At 32.5% G+C, this 18,008-nt stretch overlaps 2 protein-coding genes across 2 annotated transcripts; both read left to right on the forward strand.

Moving 5' to 3' along the window:
• The first annotated feature begins 7,928 nt into the window (after positions 1-7,928).
• Positions 7,929-11,077, forward strand: LOC18036465 (plant intracellular Ras-group-related LRR protein 4). The gene is made up of 4 exons (XM_006425182.2): positions 7,929-9,060; positions 9,185-10,098; positions 10,181-10,363; positions 10,559-11,077. Exons 1-3 carry the CDS (start codon positions 8,406-8,408, stop codon positions 10,325-10,327), a joined length of 1,716 nt encoding a protein of 571 aa, XP_006425245.1. The 5' UTR covers positions 7,929-8,405; the 3' UTR covers positions 10,328-10,363; positions 10,559-11,077.
• Positions 11,078-14,676: 3,599 nt separating this feature from the next.
• On the forward strand, positions 14,677-17,523 carry LOC18037008 (eukaryotic translation initiation factor 6-2). Its single transcript, XM_006425183.2, has 8 exons — positions 14,677-14,979; positions 15,398-15,444; positions 15,552-15,648; positions 15,742-15,827; positions 15,925-15,969; positions 16,427-16,557; positions 16,906-17,016; positions 17,115-17,523. Exons 2-8 carry the CDS (start codon positions 15,435-15,437, stop codon positions 17,370-17,372), a joined length of 738 nt encoding a protein of 245 aa, XP_006425246.1. The 5' UTR covers positions 14,677-14,979; positions 15,398-15,434; the 3' UTR covers positions 17,373-17,523.
• The last annotated feature ends 485 nt before the right edge of the window (positions 17,524-18,008 follow it).

Genomic DNA, 18,008 nt, shown 5'->3' on the forward strand with positions numbered 1-18,008 from the left:
TCCATAGATTTATAAATTAGTAAAATTCCGATGAAATCCGACGAAAATGAGTTTTTAAACGATGTTGAAAACGAAACCTACAATTTAGGCGACAAGTACCTATTGCCCTAGCGGCAAAACGATTGCCCAAAATTAGAATGATCCGTTGTCCTGGCGACAATATGTTGTATGTTGGGTGATTGGTGTTCATGTCGCCCGACATACAATCACATGTAATTTAAGGGACTATTTTTGTAACCCGTGCGATAGGTGGTGTTACCCATATCACTTGAGTTTATTGATAATTAATTGTTTAATTAATATAATATTATTATTGTTTGGAGTTTTATTAATAAAGTATTGTTATTTTGCATCAGGTTAACGGAGTCGATTGTGCTTAAGATGCATTTTGATAAAGTATTGGAGACTTTGAAGGATGGTTGTATAAGTACGAAAACTGAAAAGTTATAGCATTTTGTTTCAAGAAAGATGCAACAATTGAACAATTTATTGCAAACTTGCATGGAATTATGAACAAAAGTCCTTATATTCCTTCACAGTAAAGACAAATGTGAAATCAATACATACGACATAAACTATTGATTCACTCTCTATAGACATACTAGATGATGAAATGATGGGTGTGTGAACTCTAATCCAATTTATAATAACATATAGGATAAATAATTAATTAGATTATTCTACTCCTAATTAATGCAATCATAATTTTTTTATAATATTTTATTATATTTTGTCTTCTAGTGTATTGAAATTTATATTTTTTCAACTTACTCTTTATCATATCAGTGAGCTTTTAATTAGGGAACACTAACTATATCAAAGTCAAGAATAAGTTAAAAGACAAAAAAAAAAAAAAATTGGGCAACATGATTAATTGGATTAAAAAAACTGCTGATAAAAAATAAGTACTACTGATTGTTGAGGATAAAAAAAAACTTCAATAACTATGATTAAAGGTATCCCCTATTCATTATTTAATTAATTCACATAAATTATTTTTTATCAGCAGTACTATGAGCCCATATCTAGTGTAACATGCTATCGTTTATAAACGAGTTCATCTTTTGTTTTTTCCAACACCTGCTAGTCTACTACGGGTCACTTTATTTTGATTGTCATAGATCACTTTTGCATTTTGTACCAGGAATTGAAGAAATCACTTAAAACTAGGAATTACCCTTTTCCCAGTTCGTACGTGGAGTGTCGATCCTTTCTAATTTCTGATAAATTTTTATGTTGCATTTACTAAATTGGAATCAAAATGACCTAGAATCGAAATGGGTAAGAATGGGCATGGAAAATGAAAATCAAAATAAATTATTTACTTGAACTGTAGGAATCAAAATCAGAATGAGTTGGATTGCCATTAATGATTACTTTGTCGTGGAATCGAAAACAAAATAAATTAAATTGTTACAAATTACTAAAAGAGTCCTTAATAATAATAACAATAATATTAATTAAAACAATAAAATTAATAATTTTAATAATAATAAAATTTAATAATGATAATATTACTTAAAATAATAAATTTAATATAATAATAATAATAATTTCATTATTATTTTATCTATTATTTAGTATTATTTAAATAATGTTGTTGTTGTTGTTGTTGTTATAACAATAATTGAAATAATTAAATAACAAAGTATATTTTAATAATGATATTAATGACAGTAATAATAACAATTAAAATAATAAATAATAAAATTTAATAATAATAATGAAATTAATGCTAATAATAAAAATAACATATTTTAAATAATATTAATATAATAATAATGACATTAAATAATTATTATTATTATTATTAAAAACTAAAGGACCTATGTGCAAATAACACAAAACTTTTGAGTATTTTCATAAATTTTATAGAGACCAAAATGTAAAAATGACAAAAGTTGATTGAGGGCAATTTAGAAATTATAAAATTTGATGAAGTTAAAACAAAAAAATTGAAGAAATGAGAGATTGATTCTCATTGCATTAAATATTGTTTTAATGCATTCGGCAATTGGCAGCGCACACTAAAACGGCAAAGCCTGATTAGCTATTTCGATCCAACAAATAGATAAGTCACTGTTCTCGTCATACCCACACATATAAATAAGTAATTTGGTATCTAAAACAAATAAATAAAAAAAAGAAGAACCAATCAATTAATTCAATGACAATAATAAGCCGCAATAATTAATGTACACAAATTTAATAAGTATTAAATATTCCCACTAGGTTTTATTAATAATTAACACATACACCTGAAAGATGAACATAATAGACTAGTATGGAATATGGTATTAATTCTGTCTCGTCTCACTCGCTCTCGTCTTGTGCCGCAAAAGCAATACCAAATTTAACAGAATCCATCTCTAATATCTTTGAGAAATGGGTCCTGCTAAAGACTACACACTGGGCCACTTGACCACCTCTCATACTACTTATTTTTGCATGTTTTAGTTGGATTGTTAGTTACAACAAATGTAACTCAGGAAAATCCTTGAGAAATTAGTTCTAGTATGGTTACAATCTTCGGACCACATAACTGTCTTGATTTGATAGTCATATCCATCCACAACTAACTTCTAAATGGACGAGAATTTTTTTAATTTTTTTTTTCTCCTAACCTCTTCTAACAAGATAAGTAATTAAGATTGTATTTTAAATTTTAATATTGATAATCAAGTCAGTTTTTTATTTTATTTTATTTAGAAGTGAACCTATTTATTTTTACTAAATTTAAAAAATTACAAGAAATTAAGAGAGAAAAACATCTAGAGATGATTCTAATCTTTCCCAAATATCTATATCTAATTATCTATCATCCAGTTATTCTTGTTACTAGCAAAAAAAATCTTTATAGTAAATTTTTTATATTCGAAATAGAATTTACAAATACCATGGCCCATGCCAGATTTATATAAAACAAAAACAAAAACAAAAATAAAATAAAACAAAACAAAACAAATCAAGTGGATTTTTTTCGGGGGAGAATGGCCCCATAACCAGGAAAAAGAGCAGGAACGGTTATTGCGTTCTAGACAGTGACTGACGGCCATGGATGTAGTGTGGTAAGAGACAGCTAACGGCAGGGCACATGAGAGAGCTTACTCATAATAATAATAATAACAAATTATATTAAAGTCTCTTAAGGTAGATTGTAAGGTCGTTTTATCTTATAGTATATTATAATTTATATCTTCTATCTTTTAATTTATTTCTATACATATATATATATATATACACACATACACGAGCACACACAGCCATAAGTCCCATAACCCAACCCATAAACAAGCCAGCCAGCGCATGCGCATCCCAATCGATCAATCTCGATCGTTTCTTTACCCAAAGTTAGGAGAGTAGCTCTAGCGCTGTTGCTGTTCAAACTTGAAAGTCGAAAACGGTTATTGCGTGACTGTGCATCTACCAGCACGTGTCCCCTATCCTTCACTCGACATCTGGCCACTGTCATTTATTTGTCAGTTGAATAACCAACCCCACCTTGGCAGTTGCCTCTCCCTCTCCATTCGCTGTGACCGCGACTGCGACTGCGACTGCGTTATAAGTTGTGGTAACCAAACTGATTTTAGAAAGTGACTGACGGCCCCTTTCTTCCTCATTTTACCTTCTCATTACGGACGCCTGTGCCCTCGTGTCTCGCACCAAATGGCAACTCTTTTTATTTATTTATTTTATATCATGATGTAATAGTCCTCTCTTATTTTAATTGAAGAGATTAAACCCGGATAATTGGCTGCCTCTATAATCACAAATCACAATTCACAAGGTTGGGATCGATCAAAATTTTTGTGTTTGCGATGAGGAATAAGAAAATATAATTTTAAAATTCTTAATAAAATAGCATTGTTTTCTACTCCCTAGTCCCTACTCAACACTCCTCCCCATCCCATAGATACTTTACTATTTTATTTTTATATTTTAATATAGTTATTATTTATCTAAAGATTTTAATTTTGTTGCTATATATAGTTCCAGTATATTGGAGATAGTTTTTTTAAATTCAATAATTAACTTTAAAACTATTGCAATACACTAATGATGGTTTTGTTTGAATTACTTTAATCTGTATACTACTAAATTAACTTTAAAACATACTAAAAATATGTTTTAGTATAGCACATACTACAAAAGAAAATAAAAGAGAGATTAGAGAAAAATATAAACGAGGTATAGTGCAAGACCAACGATATCTATTGTTGATGGTTGATATTTTGTGGGGAATGGCAAATGTAGAGAAATACAACAATAATGGTGGAACTTTATTACGTAAAGTAATGTGTTTACAACTAACTCTGTATGTAAGAAGAAAAATAATTATAGTAATAAGTAAACTGCAGAAAATTTATATGCTTTAAGGCATGTTACAAATGTCACTTTCATTAAGACGCTATTTGCCCCCACCAATTGAATGATGCACATGGGTTAAGCAAATACGCCTCCAGGATACAATGAAGCACTTATTTGTTTGCTTGCGTTGTGCATCGACAAAAGAAAACTATAATACTCTCGAATGTTGCAAGCCTGCCAATAAACAATATATTGTTCCTGCATAAAACAATATATTGGATAATGCACAAAAGAAATGGGTGTTTTGTGTTGAAATTCGTACTATAAAGGAATGCTAAGAAAAGAGTGGTGTATGATCATTAATTTTATGTCTAAATGGCTTAAACATGACCCATATTTATAGATATACTTGTGCCCCCTCATTTGGGTTGTCATCTTTCATGATACCCCTTCATTCATGGCCATTGGATCTATATTTAATTTTAATCAATGGTCCAAATTGAACCATCACCATTTCAAATGAAATGTCACCATGAAATGATGCATCTCTAAGTGAAAATGTTGCCATGAAAAGTTAAATCATTTAGTAAAAAGATACATTTTCTATAAAACACAATTAAATGGACATGTCCTTACAATAAAATATCATTTAATTAGACATGTTTTTAGTGAAAGTTACATTTTCTATAAGGCACAATTAATAGGACATGTCTTTATCATAAGACACCATTTATTTTGAAAATTTTCCAACATCTATATTATTCTATTTTTTGTTTTCTCTTGCAACCCACCAGCCATTCTTCTCCTTCTTCTTTTTTTCGTTCTTATCATTCTTCCCTCCATTCTCCTTTTTTCTTTTTTCAGTTTGAGAAAGTTGGTTAATTCCATGAACCAAGGGTGCGTTTGGGATTGAGGTTGGGCAGCTGTAGCTTAAAAGCTACAACACTAAGGGTGCGTTTGGGATTGAGGTGCTGTAGCTTTTAAGCTACAGCTGCTGTGAAAAAAAAGCTGTAATTATGAAACAAAAGTTAATAATATATAATAAATATAAATTTTAAATAATAATTTTATCAAAATTATTAAAGATATAATAAATTTTATATTATACAAGTGAAAAATTATATTAACATAACTTAAAAGCTACAGCAACTAGTGTTTACCAAACATTTTAGTGCTGTAGCTTAAAAGCTACAGCTGCCCAACCTCACTCCCAAACGTACCCTAAATTGTTTGGTAAACACTAGCTACTGTAGCTTTTAAGCTATGTTGATATGATTTTTCACTTGTATAATACAAAATTTATTATATATTTAATAATTTTATCAAAATTATTATTTAAAATTTATATTTATTATATATTATTAACTTTTGTTTCACAATTACAGCTTTTTTTTCACAGCAACTGTAACTTAAAAGGTACAACACCTCAATCTCAAACGCACCCCAAATCATATTACTTTTTTCAACTTATTGTAGGCCATTGGAATGGCCAACAATCTAATATAGCATTAAGAAAAAACATCACGTGTATTCAAACAAGCACTATATTTTGCAGTAACCACAATATTTAATCTCGTGAAAGATTTAATGGGTTTAGAGCTTTTATTCTTGATCATGCAATGATTCCATAAGCACAGTAAAATGGGAAAAAGAAGAATTAGATGATATGATATTGTTGAGAAGAATGGTATAAAGGTTTACTGTGTTTGTGTAGAGAGATAAGAAATAATTTTAATTTATCTTATTAATAAATCAGTAAATATGTATACTATAGGGATATTTTAATAATATAAAACTTTATTAAAAAAATAGTATGAAGTGTATTTTCATAGATTCAAATAACCATACCTAATTATTGAAAAATGGGTATAAAGATAGTATTGATATGAGTTCAAATAATCCAACCTATTTCATAACTTTTTATTACTAGAAACAACCCTAGTAAAATTACTAAAATAGGCAATAATTTTTTTAAAAAAAACAAATAAACGAAACTGTTTAATACACCCATTAAACTGCTTTTTACTTTTAAAGATCTTTGAGCATTTAACTTATTTCCATGTTCTCCAATAATAAAAATGAAATCCAAATCTGTGAAAGCCAAGGAACTATCTAATATCTATGCAGATAAACTCAAGAGTGAACGAAAGTCCCTCGCACGTACCGTGGAAGCAGCAATTTTTTGCAACTAGGGAGCCACTTTCACAGGTCAACTTTGAATTAAAATAGATTCAACTGCTAACCAGTAATAACTAATAACAGCACTGACAGATGATGATCCAAAAAGAAAAGATACCTTTTCAAATAATGATGATCCAATGGATTAATGAATTTTGTTGAATTTTGAAAAGTGTGTTGCGTGTGTGTTTTTCTTTTTAGGTTTATAGTCTACGCGAGGGAATCAATGAAAAGACTGAGGAAGACGATGAAGGATGAAGTTGCTCATGAAATGATGGGTGCAAGTGGTAACATAATAAAAATTAAAAATTAAAAATTAAAAATATGATTAAGTTTTGGAATTTTTAATGGAAGGGCCATATTGCTAATGTGAAACTTAAAAGTAATTTTAAAAAATTAAAAGTTAAATTTAGTGTTTAATAAATATTTTTTTAAAATCACTTTTAGCAACAAGAAAAGAATAATTTTTTAAAATTTGATTTTGAAAATAAATTTTATATTTAATACAATTCACATATATCCTTACATATTTTATATATACCCAAAATTATCTTTAGTTAATTAAAAAATGATATCAAAAAATTTAAGATCATTATTATTATTTTGATTTATTCTATTTTCCCGCATGTTGTTTACCCCAATTATTCTTTTTCTTATTTCCCATTCCATCAAATTTCTCTAATGTTGCAAATATTATCGGTGCAAGATTACCGCTTAGTTTAGTATGTGTTTGATTAAAACTTAAGGTGAACTTTATCAATATTTATTTTTAATGATTTTCAAAGGACCATCTCATTAAACTTTGATTATACAAAATTGATATTATTTAGATGGAATAAATATTTTTTTAATTATGAATTGATTTAAAAATAATAATAAAGTAAAAATACTAATTTTTAAGTTATCAACTATTATATATACATATAAGAATCTTAAATATACATATTTGCATATATGTTGAAGTAAATTTCACTTGATATTATATTTGTTTCAATTATTCATATTCTTATAGTAATCTAACAATTAGATTTACAAGACGCATCTAATTGATTTTAAACCTCTTAGGACTTTTAAAAATAAAATTTATCAAACATTTAACTGATTATTTTCACAAAACAACTAACAACAGTTATTTTAGAAATTGCTATATTTCCAAACTAGCCTTGAAGGTTTGCAAATTAAAAATTCAATTTCTTACATTTGTGTTTGCAACTTCGATTTGGGATGGAAAAAGGTTGTCATAAGCTACCAATAACTGTTGATTTAGTAATTTATTTTGGGGTTGATTTAGTAATAGCAAACACACCAATGACCAAACCGTACCCGCCGCCTTCCCCACCCACTCGCCATCGCCATCCCTATAACATCAAATACGTACGCGTATTTATTATCAGCCAATGCTTGTGGCCTACACTAAATACGGTTGAAGTGAAGCCATGGTCGAGAAAACTCGTAAAGATGGCAGTCATGTGATATAGGAAGGAAATCAGGGACACGTCTGGAAATAGAAGAAGGATGCGGTGCATGACAAGCGCGACGAGTTAGTAGATCTCGGTGATAACCGATCGGTCATTGTCAATTTCACGTTATTTAACATCAAAATATCACCCAAAAAGGGGAGCGGAAAAATTTTCCACTCACATTATCAACAATTTTAATTAATTAATTGAAAATTAAAAAACAGAGGAAAAAAAAAACCACCAAAAAAAGTATATGTCTGTCTATCTATCTCTATCTACTTGTATGAAAAATAAAAAATCAGAATCCGCGAAGCAGAAACAGAAAAAGCATGGAATTGGCTGGAATTATGCGTCGGCTTAGAAGCTGATTTATTTTATTATCCTTGCCTTGGTGTGGTTATTAGAGAATTCAATTTCACGTCGTGAAAATTGAAAAACAAAAGAGAGAGAAAGAGAAAAATGGAGAGTTGCGTGCAATCAATAGATGAAGCTGTGGAAGAGATTATGAGAATTCACAAATCATTACCGGAGAGACCGGGAATCGAGGAAATAGAAGCGGCGAAAACATTGATTCGAAATGTAGAGAAGGAAGATCAAGCGAGAGTGGAAAGCATAGCGAAGCAAACAAAGAGTCCTGATGTGCCGGAAGAGCTGTTCATGGTATTGCAAGAGATGCAGAAGAATTTAGTCTACTTTCAAAGCAAAGAACAGAAGCGCGAGGCGTTGAAGTTGCTGGATCTCGAAAATGTTCACGCTTTGTTCGATGAATATATTCAAAGAGCTTCTCAATGTCTCGCTTCTTCTTCAGCGTCTAATACTAATTCTAATTCCGCGGTTAAGAAGAGTAAGCCGCCGCCAACTTCAACTTCCGAATCAACTGCAGCTGCTTCTGCGACTGCCAGTACTTACAATAATATTAAGAGTTCGACGAACTTGCTTTACGCTGAGAAAGAGCCCGTCTCCGTCAAGACTTCGGAATTGTTTACTAGAGATGATAGTTATGTGAAGAAGGCCAAGTCTTCGTTTTATTCCGATGGAATGGGAGTTGTTGGAACCGTTGTTTCCTCCACGCCTCAGATACACGATTCCACTCTCAAATCCGGTGCCGTTTCTGGTCAGCTTCATTCCCCTTTTTTCTTCTTTTTGCCTTCTTTTAACCGACTTTTTAATTCTTCAATTAGGTTCAATAATTTTTAGAAATAAGGTTCCAATAATGATTATGTGTATGTGTTGTGTAGGTCAAGATGGTGAGAAGTTGAGCTTAATTAAGTTGGCTAGTTTGATTGAGGTTTCTTCCAAGAAAGGGACTCGAGATCTCAATCTTCAAAACAAATTGATGGATAATATCGAATGGCTGCCTGACTCAATTGGAAAGCTATCGAGTTTGGTTTCCCTAGATTTGTCTGAGAATCGGATTGTGGCCGTGCCCGCTACAATTGGGGGTCTTTCTTCACTGAAGAAATTGGATTTGCACGCTAATAGAATTATTGAACTCCCAGATTCCATTGGAGATCTCCTTAGCCTGGTCTATTTGGATTTGAGGGGAAACCAGATATCAGCTCTGCCAGTTGCATTAAGCAGATTGGTACGGCTGGAAGAACTTGATTTGGGTTCAAATAATTTATCTTCTCTCCCTGATTCGATAGGTTCACTCATTAGTCTTAAGAAGTTGATTGTAGAGACAAATGATCTTGAAGAGCTTCCACATACAATTGGTCAGTGTTCTTCACTTCGGGAGCTTCGTGTGGATTATAACCGCCTTAAAGCCCTTCCAGAGGCTGTAGGGAAGATACACACGCTTGAGGTTCTGTCTGTTCGCTATAATAACATCAAACAGTTGCCTACAACAATGTCATCTTTGTCAAGCCTGAGGGAGCTCGATGTAAGTTTTAATGAGCTTGAGTCAGTCCCCGAGAGCTTATGTTTTGCTACAACACTTGTCAAGATGAACATAGGAAACAATTTTGCTGATCTGCGTGCCTTGCCGAGATCTATTGGAAACCTTGAGATGCTTGAAGAGTTGGATATTAGCAATAACCAGATCCGGGTGCTACCAGACTCTTTCAGGATGCTATCACGATTACGTGTCCTCCGCGTTCAGGAAAATCCTTTGGAAGTGCCTCCTAGAAATATAGTTGAAATGGGTGCTCAGGTAATTCTTTATTCTTTTGAATGAGTGACTGGACTTTGTTTTTCTATTTTGCAGAATTAATTCTTATTTTCTGGATTGACAGGCAGTTGTCCAGTACATGGCTGATCTTGTTGAAAAGAGAGATGCCAAAACACAACCTGTTAAGCAAAAAAAGAGTTGGGTTGAGATGTGTTTTTTCTCAAGGTCTAACAAAAGGAAGCGCAATGGTATGGACTATGTGAAAGCTTGAGCTGCAATGACGAGAAAATGATATGTTCTCTAAAATGTAAGTTATTAAGATTGTCATGAAATCCAATATAGTCGTGGATTATTTAGAATTTGGAGTGTTTTCTTGTATGACGGACTTTTATTACCGATCCAGGCTAGGCTTGATTGAAAAGATCCCAACCACATAAGTTTCGTAATATGCATGGATTTGATAAGTTGCTGGCCACTCATGCTTATGTTATTCATATTTCAGGCACTGGAGCGGTTAGAGAGTTAGATGAAAATACAAAGATGTTAGTGCAGCTGAGCTGATCCAGCACATAAAGGGCAGGTGTGGATTTTTAAGACATGGCTCTGACTTGTGTTTCTGCAATTGTAGATTTCTTTGTTCAGCCATTTTCTTTTCCTTTTCCTTTTTTTATTTTTATTTTTTGTAATTTTTTAATCAATTATTCCATCTGTATCTCTGTTGTTGTGCAACTACAATGAGGCATAAAATTAAGCTGGCAAATAGGAGGGAAACAAATTGTTGTTGAACTCTATATCCCTCATTGTAAAATGAAGTTTGAGTCACTTTTCTCACTTTTAATATAAATTGTTTCTTCTTTTAAACAGAATGTTGTACCTCTTCCCCTCTTCCCTTTCACTAAACAATTGTTGAAAGTTTGTTGAAATAATGAATTCATTGTATGCTACTTGGTAGAAATGGACTTTATTTGACAATCTAGTGGAGACTTTGTGCTTTCCTACTTTCTATTCAGGCTGCTGTCTACAGTTTATGAAACATGCCTGTACCTTTCCATCCGCTAGGTGTTCCCCCAGAATTGTCTTAATAAATAATGAAAGTAACTGGTTAGAACTTGATGATAACTTTCCAGATGCGTAGTGTAGTGTTTGCTTCGTGGGTGCGTTAATGAATTTAAATCGGCATGATCTTATTATGCATTTGTAGGACAGTTATGATGTCACATTTGTTTTGCAGTCTTTCAAGCATCAAAGTCATTTTTTCGTCTTGGAGTCTTTTACTTGAGAAATTTGTTGCCATACTTTGAATCGATTTGGGGTAGAGACCGAACATATTTCTCCATCATTATACTTGTGTCATTAGTCAGGAGAACAATATTGTGTACTATGTTCCCCTTTTCTGAATCTTCTAATGAATTTATTGTCGCATTATTGTGTTCAGTAAGCCCCATTAAAATGATACAAATTCATTTCTTGAGCAGAGCTCTGTAAATGAGAATGAATGTTCTTATTCTATACAACTGAAGGTATAAATTTGCCATATTTATCCTCTCTTTTTTTTTCTCCCTCTGCTGAATCCAAATTTTGAATGAGATATTGCTTAATTATTTTGTTCAATCAAGAGTTTTCTTTCTTTATTGCTATGTTATATCTATTTCCTTCTTACTTTGAAGAATTAAATTTTCCCCGACTTTTGTATCCTCCCTCATCATGAATGTAAAAAGCTTACTGTTCATATATCAAGTGTTGGCACGGCAAACTAAGAATTAAGCGACTGTGGATCACCTATAAGCCCTCAAAAAGGAAACAGTTACATAAACACTGATAAACGTTCATTATTCAGTCTGGGGACAGGTAACAATATTAATTCGTGGCTGGACCGCGTTTAGATCACAGTCCAGGTAAATAGGTAATGCAGTAGCTGGCTAATCTTCTGGATTTAGTTTTGGTACTTGATGGTGTTGCGTTCAAAGATACGAAAACAGTAACTTAAGATGTAGATGTACATTGATTGTTTTTATTTGTGTAGAATTCTCCCAGACGGATTTTGACAATTATTTATAATTTACCGCATGACGAATAAAGTAAAAAGGAAATTTTTTTTTTAAATCTACTATTACAATCTACAAACGACTCTATCACCATCATCGTAGTTGTGAGCGGGAGTGAAACTGACCTATCCTTTCACTTTTCAGGCTAAAGGTCGGAAAATTTGGCCATTGATGTTAAAAAATCTTTCAGTCTTTCACAATCCGACGTGTGCTACTACCACATGCGGTATTTGCCCGCTGCTTTGAATCAATAAATCCTCTGGCAACTTTACAGAAGCGGTGCATCACCCTGCGTATAAACAATATTACTGACAAAAAAGAGTGGTGACCTAAGTCACTTAACATTTCTTTCTTCGTTCTTCATGGTGAAAAAAGTTGATGAAGTTGAAAGCAAAACAGCTCCATTAACATATATCCTATTCCCTACCCTGCTTTTTAGGTTCCTCCTGTATTTGATTGATTGTGTCTTTTTTAGATATAAAAAAATTTAATGCATTACTATTACTTAATTAATCATTGGTTACAGCAAAAGTTTTAGTGGACGGAAGATCCTAAATTGTATTATATGAGTTTAATAGGATGAGATCCCTTTTTGCCTAAGCCTGATAATAAAGACTTTAGATAATTACTAACTAGGTTACCACTAGACCATTCCTTCCTTGCAGAGCACGTGCGTAAGCTCATGTAATATTTACCAGCAATATAATCAGCTCCACGACGACCAATTCCCAACATAATTAATTTTCAAGAGGCATGACACTATTTATTTATACACATGGATGCACAGTTAATTAAAAAGATTTCTTTAATCAAGTTGCAATGGAAGCTCTTAATTTAATTTTAAAAATTAATATATTTTTACATCAGATTACGAAATATTTTGTGAGTACTTAGGTCATCATAAAGAGCAGGAGGTGGAAGTGCAGCAGTGCAAGTAGTAGTGGTGGATGGTATTAAGGCAAGGTGCAGCAGAAGAAGCAGGGCACGGAGATCAGTAGTGAAGAAGGTGGCTGTGGCTGTGGGCCTGTGGATTGTGGATGCATGAGAAGTCCATCAAGAAGGACAGAGTTGGAGGAGTTGCAGCTTCAGCTTCAGCTTAAGAAAAAGGTAGTTTATGGGACCTCCTCCTCCTCATCATCATCGGATGCTAATAATAAAAGGATTCTCAACTTCAACCAAGACACTCTGGGCTACACGGACAACTTTGATGATGGAAAGTGGCAGCAGGGACTTCTATAGTCCTCGATCTTTCTCCCATAGATTAGTGCAGGACACTACTACTCCTACTACTAGCAGGTTTCCATAAATTGGAACAAGATTTGTAATTCCTTATTTAAATTTCTGGCATAATTAATTGGATTGTAATTGTATCTATCAATTACTAATCGATAATTAAGTATATTGAGATTTATAGCTAGCTAGCTAGCTAGCTCTATAATTTCATTTTCATTTCTAGCTGTCAGATTTTGATTTTTTTTTTTCCAATATTGTATGTATGTATACATCTGGTTTAATATAAAAATAAATTAAGCATTCGTTTAAAATTAACTTACCGTTCTCGATTGGCTTCGCTTTGAGTGCATGAATAACTATTAAATAAAATAATAGAGAGAACACATTTACATTTACATTACGGGGCGGGGGTCGGTGGGTTGGACCTCGTTCAAAGCCCAATTTTCTCTTAACTGACAGGCCACCCCATCACAATCAACCAATTTTATTTGGGTTCCTTATCTCATTTTCCTTTCTCATCTCACCTTGTCTTGTGGGGACCCTTGCCTTGCCCTGGGCACCAAGGGAAGAGAACGACCTACGACTACGAGCCCTCCGTCCTTTCCTTGCTCCTTACAATTATTATTTTAAAAATAGATTTTGTCTGTATTTGTTAAAAATAAAATACAAAAGAAATAGAGAATTTTTTGGTTCTTTTATTTAAATATATCTCATTTTTCCCTAAACACTAATTTTATAGTCCATTACATAAATATGATCTAAGAAGGAGGGAAAAGTAAAAAAATCCCGTTAAAAAAAACCATTTATTTGCATATTATTATAATCATCATTTCAAACATTTTCTCACCTCACCATTTCCTCCTCTCCAACTATTGTAATAGTATATTATTCATTCAAATGCTTGCACACACACACACATTATTGCACAAAATGTAGGGATTTAAGATCAAAATATTCAATTTAAGTTCTGAGTAATTGAAAAATTATTTCAAGAATAAGTCGAGTACGAAGTGGGATAAGCCCAGTATTTAGTCAAATAAGGAGTTAAGTAAGTTAAGTATCTAGTCGAGCAGAAAATCAAGCAAAAAAATCAAGTCGAATAGAAGTTGAGTAAGTTATTTAAATAAGTCGAGTATTAATTGTTTGAACAAGTTAAAGTAAGTCCCTTGATGATATTAAGTAGAAGTTGAGTACGAAATTTGAGTAATTCTATTAAATAACTCTAGTAGGAAGTCTTTTAGTGTATTTTAATTGAGAATATTTATATATATATATATATATATATATATATATATTTTTTTTTTTTTGGGGGTATATTTGTGCAATATTAAAGGGTGCAGGTAGTTAAGGTATGTTTTTGATATTTTGCGTAGAAGGGGAGTTATATCCACGCAATTCCCTCATTTTTTCAGTAAACAGACAGACAGACAGAAGAAATACACTATATTATTGTATAAATATAAACGAGGACAGGCAGAGGCATCGCTTCGTGTGAATAGAAAGTAGGAAGCAGAAACCCTCTTCTCATCTCATATTGGGTGGGGTTTGTTTCCGGCCGAAAGGGTAACAAGTGAAGGGCCGCCTCATCATCATTATCATCATCGCTTTGGCATTTCGAGTTTTCGACATCGTTTTCCGTCATTTTGTAAGATTTTATGATTCTTTTATGATCCTGTTGCTATTTATCTATTTATTTACTTCCTTCAATCATCAAATTGTTTGTTTCCTAACTTGCTTTCTTATCCCCTTTACCCTTCTCTTCCGTTTACTCAGTTTACTGAAAAATAATAAATGACAATTTAATTCGCATGACTTTTGTTATTGAATGCTACTGATTTCATCGTTATTGAATGCTTCAAACATAATCGGCCTGTTGTTGTTGTTGTTGTTATTATTATTATTCTTATTGCTCTCTTTCTGGGCCAAGCAAGGCCAAAAAGAAAAATAATGATAGTAAATGTCAAAATTTTTCGTTTTTTGATAAAATGCGTGTGCTCTTTTGTTTTTCCTTTAATATGTTCACTGGCTAACTGAATAATCCTCTATGGAAATGATTCTCACAGGCTTTTTAATCAATTCAATTTCTGTCAATCTGTAATCATGGCAACCAGTAAGTTTTTGACACCTTATATTTTGCAAGTTTCTTTAGCCTTTTCTTTTTCTTTTGCTTTTATGTTGAAATATAGATAAATATGTTCTTTTGTTTGATTTGGGTAGGGCTTATGTTTGAGAATTCATGTGAGGTTGGTGTGTTTTCCAAGCTCGCTAATGCTTATTGCTTGGTTGCAATTGGAGGTTCTGAAAGCTTCTACAGGTTATTTCATTTTTTTAATCTTTTATTCTTTTATTTTATTTCTTGTGTTCTGTATTTATGAAATTCTTTTTAATGATTATCTTGTATTCACAGCACATTTGAGGCTGAGTTAGCAGATGTCATTCCTGTTGTTAAAACATCTATTGGTGGCACTAGGATTATCGGCCGGCTTTGTGCTGGTGACCTTTTATCTTAATTTTACATATTGCCCCTGGCTTTACACACACACACACATTCATATTCTTTTTCTCGTCACTATTTCTATTCTAATGGCAGGAAACAAAAATGGGCTTCTCTTGCCACACACTACCACAGACCAAGGTTGATTTCTATACTCACTTCTGTCTGTCAGTTTTTAATGATCACACTTCTGTCTGTCATTTTTAAATGATCATTATCGTTGTCAGATAATGTTAAATTTCTCATGATGCCAGTAGTTTACCACTTCACTTTCTTACTAGGATACTATTACCACATATACTGTCATAACCGTATTTCCAGCTTGAAATATCAGCGACAGTTTCTGTGATTAGTTGCACAACTTGACAATTCAAGTAACAATGATGTGTCATCATTGATAACTTCTCTCTCTCTCTCTCTCTCTCTCTCTCTCGGATTCAACGTATGATTAGTCTGTATCATGTTATATAATTTCTAACTAATATCATTTGAAATTTTGTGTATGTGCTCATTGACCTTGAGGAACTAGAGTATTTAAAAATTATTTTGTCGATCAGTTCTTAATAAAACATTTCTGTTATTTATTATGTTGTTAAAGAACTTCAACACTTGAGGAACAGCCTACCTGATCAAGTTGTCGTTCAGCGTATTGAAGAGAGGCTATCTGCCCTGGGCAATTGTATAGCATGCAACGACCATGTTGCTCTTACACACACAGATCTTGACAGGGTAATCTCGTCTTGTAGTTTTTGTGTTAATGTTTCTTCCATTATGTGATTTCGAAAAAGATTTCTGTTGGTATGTGTCGATTCCCTTAATGTGATTGCCTAATTTCTTGATGCATATCCTTGCAGATAGATAATTAATGACTCTGTTTCCTGAAAGAACAGTAAACAGACTTAAATGAGTGCCTTATAAAGTTCACTTGAGAAAACAAAATTGAAATGACTGTTATATGAACAGTTTCCTTCTGCAACTGTAGTAATCCATTGATTTTTACAAACAAACTACTGTTTTTTTTTTTTTTTTTTTTTTTTCTGATGCTCATGTTGACATTTTCTATCTTGTGTTCTGCAGGAAACAGAGGAAATGATTGCAGATGTTCTTGGAGTAGAAGTTTTTAGGCAGACAATTGCTGGTAATATCCTTGTTGGCAGTTACTGTTCCTTCTCCAACAGAGGAGGCTTGGTAAGAAATAAAATATGTTCTCCTCATTGAGGCATCTATTGCAACTTTCTGTTGCTTTGTATCTTCACCAGTTAACTTTCTGCTTTATTCTGGAGTAGGTCCACCCTCACACATCCATTGAAGACTTGGATGAACTTTCAACTCTCTTGCAAGTACCTTTGGTGGCTGGGACTGTGAACCGTGGAAGCGAAGTCATAGCTGCTGGGTTAACTGTGAATGACTGGACAGCATTCTGTGGATCAGACACCACAGCAACTGAACTCTCTGTTATTGAGAGTGTTTTCAAGTTGAGGGAAGCTCAACCTAGTGCCCTTGTGGACGAGATGAGGAAATCTTTAATTGACAGTTATGTCTAAGTTACTTTGGCTTACAGTCTTTTTTGTCATGAAGTTGAAGCAGTTTTTGTCAACTCCGAAGATGTTTTCCCTTAATGCTAGTATGTTATTTTCCAGAATCTTGTATCTCAATCAGGAGTATCATATTCAGAAAAAGGACAGATGCTGAACTTTTTTTTTTTTTAATTCAAGTTGTTTTTAACCCCATGAACGGAGAGTTTTTGGTTTTGTGCAATTTTGTTCTCAAAAGGTAAGTGTGGACTGTAGATCCATGATTTATTGAGAGCAGGAGCAATATTCATACTTGATCACAGGCTATTCATCTCACTGGTGCCTGGTTAACTTAGCTACACTTACTAGGACGAGAGTAGCCAAAAATTTCTGAAAATAACAATCTAGTACAGTTAAAAAATGCTACTTGAATTTGTTGCAATTTGAAATGCAATAAAATTTTGATTAAATAGTATTGTTTGTTGGTCTTGATTTAGAGTTAACGTGATAAATTAATAATTTGATAAATTTATAAAATAATGATTTTGTTAGAAAATTTTATTTTCGTATAGAATCAGTCTTAATAATAATGAGTAGAATTCTGATCCATACGTCACATATGGCAAATTACGATTAGGGGCTTTGTTTTGTGGGTTTCACAATCCC

Source organism: Citrus clementina, unplaced genomic scaffold (genome assembly GCF_000493195.1).
Source record: "Citrus clementina cultivar Clemenules unplaced genomic scaffold, Citrus_clementina_v1.0 scaffold_7, whole genome shotgun sequence".
Taxonomy (NCBI): domain Eukaryota; kingdom Viridiplantae; phylum Streptophyta; class Magnoliopsida; order Sapindales; family Rutaceae; genus Citrus; species Citrus x clementina.